Here is a 4615-nt window from a genome sequence, read left to right on the forward strand (position 1 = left end):
TCAAAGTGGCAAACTGACTGATGTAATGATACTGCAATTCTTGAGTACAGTGTAGTTTATTTGGACATAACTGACAAAATGCTCAAATCAAAATACTCATTAACTGACAATAATATAAATATGTTTGAGTTCAATAGAAAGCATTTGTAAGAAACCCCTTAATATACTCCACAAGACAGTTTTTGGAGGTCTCTCTATCTACCAGACTTGTATGACTCGTGACTCGGACTTTCTGACTTGAGTCCTATTTTCCGTGACTCGGGCTCGAGAAATGGTGACAAATTAATCGGACTCAGACTCGACCCCTGCGTGACTCCGGACTCGGACCAAAACTGCCTCATATCACTTATTTTTTCAACAATATAGTCGCAAATTATTTTATAGACGATCCTGTCCTGAGCAAGCGATAGTCACTCAATTCGGTGCACAAGAAACGCAAGTACTGTAAATACACAGCGTGTGCAGCTGGCTTGTTTCCGATGTATTGATTTGGGAAATAAATGTATCGAAACATGTACCCAGCGTCCACACTTGATGTTGCATAAATGCAAACTTAATAGTATTCCATATCCTTTCCAGACACTGGTGGCTTGCCTTTTTGACATGTTATACATGTATTTTCAGTTCATTAAATTAGCTGACAAAAATGGAAGCATTCACACTTTGAGGTTTCAGCAGTACCTCAAAAATAATGTCCAATGTACATACAGGTGACTTGTGACTCGTACTCGATCTTTGTGACTCGGACTCGGACTGGACCTTCATGACTCGGGACTCGATCTTTGATGACTCGAATACAAGTCTACTATCTACCTATCAGGTACAAGAAACACATCAGAATATTGATGCTCTATGGAAATCAGTAATGTGTGCACCCTCATCAGAACATTATTTCCTGGCTGTGGAAGTACACTAGCGGAAACAGCAAAGTTGGGCATTTTTATCTATTTGATACAAACACAGTTTGAAGTAAGAAATGTAACTCTTTCAGTATTTGTTTCTAAAGGGAACGAAAATAATGTCTTTTTCTTTGCCAATTCATTTTACAGCCATGCTATGAAACTTTCATAAATTAATTGAAATTTCCAAAGAGAATTCCAACTCCAATATCAAGCCAGATTGCTATATACAGTCATACCCAGTGAAAAAGGTATGAAACCTGGTAAAGTGTGATGATTTTACTAAACAAATATGGTGCATTGCAAAATATAATCACTGATTACGTAGATTCTTACTGATATGATTTGATTGATTCATCAGTGACTAAATAAAATGTCTTACGATGCAGTTCAAGGACCAATGGACCTGACACTATTGTGATGGAATTATCAATGTTCCTATGTGCCAAATTGTAAACAATACACAGGCATAATTTTTTGCCAAAAATACATTGGTTAAATGTAATGATACAGGATCAAAGCCTATTGTGATCATTGATATAGAGTGTAGGTTAGTTAATCATTGTCATCTTGATCTATACATAATTGCTGTCCAAGTAAACACCACAAACCATTGCAATTTGAATGGGCAGGGATACCATGAAGTACAAAAGTTGTGGTTTTTTTCCAAGAGGAATTTCAAAAAAGGCCTAACTATATATGTACAAAGTGTGCAAATTAATGCAATGTCACAATCAAGATGCAACGTTTGTAAGGTGTCCTTAAGCCAACCGTTAGTTTTTCTTATACTCTATTCTCTCAACTTTGACTTCTTCTCCAATGAGTTGATACACATAGGTGACCACTGTGGATGCCTGGATGTCCATCAGCACAAAGGAAGGGTTGATGTTGCTGTTAAAATGAAGAAAAGCAGAAAATACAAATGGACATGCAAAGTTTTGAACTAACCAACATTCACTGTTGACATATTACCACTCATTCATGTATTATTTGAGGGCCACTGAGCTACAATGTAGTAAATAAAAAAAATAAATAAAGGTCAATGATCAAAGTTTTTCTTGCAACTAAAACTGTCATTCTCAAAGCGAAGAAACATAACGCTCGGGGGTGTGCTTTCTTTGTTGCATAAGCCATACCTTTCCAAAGCATTGAACGCTCCAGTGGCTGAGCCTGGATTAATGTAGAATTTATTCTCATGTTCAAATGCTTCAAATTTGTGTGTATGTCCTGAGATGAGGATATCTACATCCAGTTGTCTCTGAACCATAGCCAGACTCTCCACATCACCCCAAGGAATCATCTGATGACCATGGCATATACCGATGCGAAACTGGCCAACAGTAACCACCTTTTGCTCTGGGTAGGAGACATTCTGAGAATGAAAGTAAATGAAATGAGTCTAGGATCAACATGTGCTAAGGAAATGTCATATCAATCAATCCTGTGTATAAACAAACACCCAATGTAATGATATGTTACCATTTTAAAGGTTTGTTGTGCTCATTTAACCTAAACCCCAAGTGGCCCCTAGTAGTTGCCCAGGACTACCCTGCTAAATCCAACAGAGTCGGACGGTTACTCCTATGAGTTTCCTACTCAATCCAACACAGTTTCACACAACCCAACTTGCTTAGTTGCTGGGTACCTGAAAATATAAAAGAACTGGCATGCACAATCCAACAGAATCCAACAGAATCCAACTATGCCTTATATTTCTGTTTGCTACCGGATCCAACAATGTCCAACTTGGCGTTATTTACCAGTAACTGAACAGAATCCGACTATGAATGTTTTAGTTGCCTGCTGAATGCAACAGATTGCAACAGGAATATAAACTAGGGGTTTGCTGCTCAATCCAACAGTACCCAAAGGATATGTAAAATAGTTGGATCACATTGGATTGAGCAGGGTTGAGGTTAATCCTATTGTATGAAAAAGAAATCTTCCTTTCACATTTTCATTTATTTACTGCTTTGTGGAATCATTTGAAATAAACCAAACTGGACCAATGTATATGGAAAAACCTCATCTTGATAGGTTGGATGATGAAAATGAATTGTAAACCTAAGATTTAAGTTACAGTCAAAGTGATAAACCTTACAAATCAAGTTGAATGCTCAACCATTGTGTTTTTGGCTGCCTAAACCCCACGCGAGTGGATGATTTGTACTTCCTATGTGGCATTGCCCCTCCATTAGTGAGCAGAGACACTACCTCATGTATAGAAAGAGCTAAGCAGCAGGACACATTTCCTCCATGAAATCCATCCCCTGTCTGGAAATCACACCCTCAGAGCAGAGGCCTGGATCAAGAGGCTTGAATCTCATTCCACAAGCTGTCACTCTACCCTTAGGAATCCCTGCCACCTGGAGCTACTGATGGTCAACCTGGAGCCACATGGTCAACCTGGCCCTGTCTCAAGATTGGAGTTGGCAGGTGCACAGTCTTAATGCAGAAGTGTGGATACCAATGACCTTTGTGACTGTAGAGAGGCCTCTCAGACAATGGAACATCTCCTTTAATATTCTCCCTCTACCGACAGAGTACTGCAAACCATCTGGATCTAGATACCTACACTAGTCAAAGTGCCAGAGCCTGTGCTTTGCAGCAGCAGGGCAGAGTTAAACAACTCCACAAAAACATCAATAGATGCTATAAAAAGTTATACACATTAATTTAACAGCTGTCTAAGGCACAAAAAATTGTGTTTCCAGTAACACTGCCAAAAAAATGAAGGGTTGGTCAGTCAAGATTTATTTTTTGCTGAAGAGGTGGATTCAGTTTCAAACTCACGCCTGAGATTTAATTGTGTTTCACTTGAGTTCTATATCAAGTACTCCAAGGTCTAAATACTTCATCTCAGCTTCACAAAACTTGTACGCAAAAGGTCAAAGTAACTTGGACTCCGATACCTGCACTCATTCTCAAGGGTCAAATACCCGGAGGGACTGGTGCTTGATAACTTGGCACTTGGATAAAATTACTCGACTACAATACTGGTAGCACTTTATAATGTTCAGTGTACACTGATGTTGAATGTACGTGTACATGGATTTTAATTGGTTTTCTTGAGAAGTGTTACATTGACTATATTAGTTAGTTTTCAACACAAGATGTTCTCCCATTGGACAAAGGAGAACACAAGGACAAACAAATGATCCTCATCTTTCTTACCTCATCGAAGTCTCCTCTGACAATGTGAACATCACTGGCAAGTGTCTTGAGATAATCATAGGACTCCTTAGTGCACAGGTTGCCAGTGCATAATATGTGCTGGATCTTGCCAGGGACTAGTAGCTTCTTGAACTTAGCTGGCAAGCCACTCTGCCTGTGAGGTATGTGAAGATCTCCTAACACCAGAACCAACTACATCAAGGAATAAATACAGAAGGAGGTTTGATATGAGATTAATAGATAGGAAAAAACTAAAACTTGTGTCAGGAAAGTGAGGTTTTCTTATACTTTTTTCAAGTGCTTGCTGTTTGTTTGTAGATGGGTTCGTTCCTGAAGCACTCATGTAATGCTGAATATCCTCGGTGCTCAAGTGATTCTGACGAAGACAAGTACGTAAACTTACACAGACAGCATATTTTGAGATTGAGTGCAAAATTGTTGCTGCATGCATTCATATTGCTAATGATAATGAAAACGTTGGTTCCCGCCCCGAGTCCTTTCATGGAATCCCGTCCACATTTGATGTGGGTAGCAATCAGTAT

The 4615-nt window shown here is 39.0% G+C and overlaps 1 protein-coding gene across 1 annotated transcript; it reads right to left on the minus strand.

The window, feature by feature from the left end:
- Positions 1-18: 18 nt before the first annotated feature.
- Positions 19-4265, minus strand: LOC119726955 (vacuolar protein sorting-associated protein 29; the record flags this gene model as incomplete). Its single annotated transcript, XM_038198803.1, is given in 3 exon segments — positions 19-1790; positions 2036-2271; positions 4074-4265. Coding segments are annotated over 3 exon segments (546 nt in total), but the record flags the coding sequence as incomplete, so codon positions are not given.
- Between the last annotated feature and the right edge of the window lie 350 nt (positions 4266-4615).

This window comes from Patiria miniata, unplaced genomic scaffold (assembly GCF_015706575.1).
Source record: "Patiria miniata isolate m_02_andy unplaced genomic scaffold, ASM1570657v1 HiC_scaffold_2, whole genome shotgun sequence".
Lineage (NCBI taxonomy): Eukaryota > Metazoa > Echinodermata > Asteroidea > Valvatida > Asterinidae > Patiria > Patiria miniata.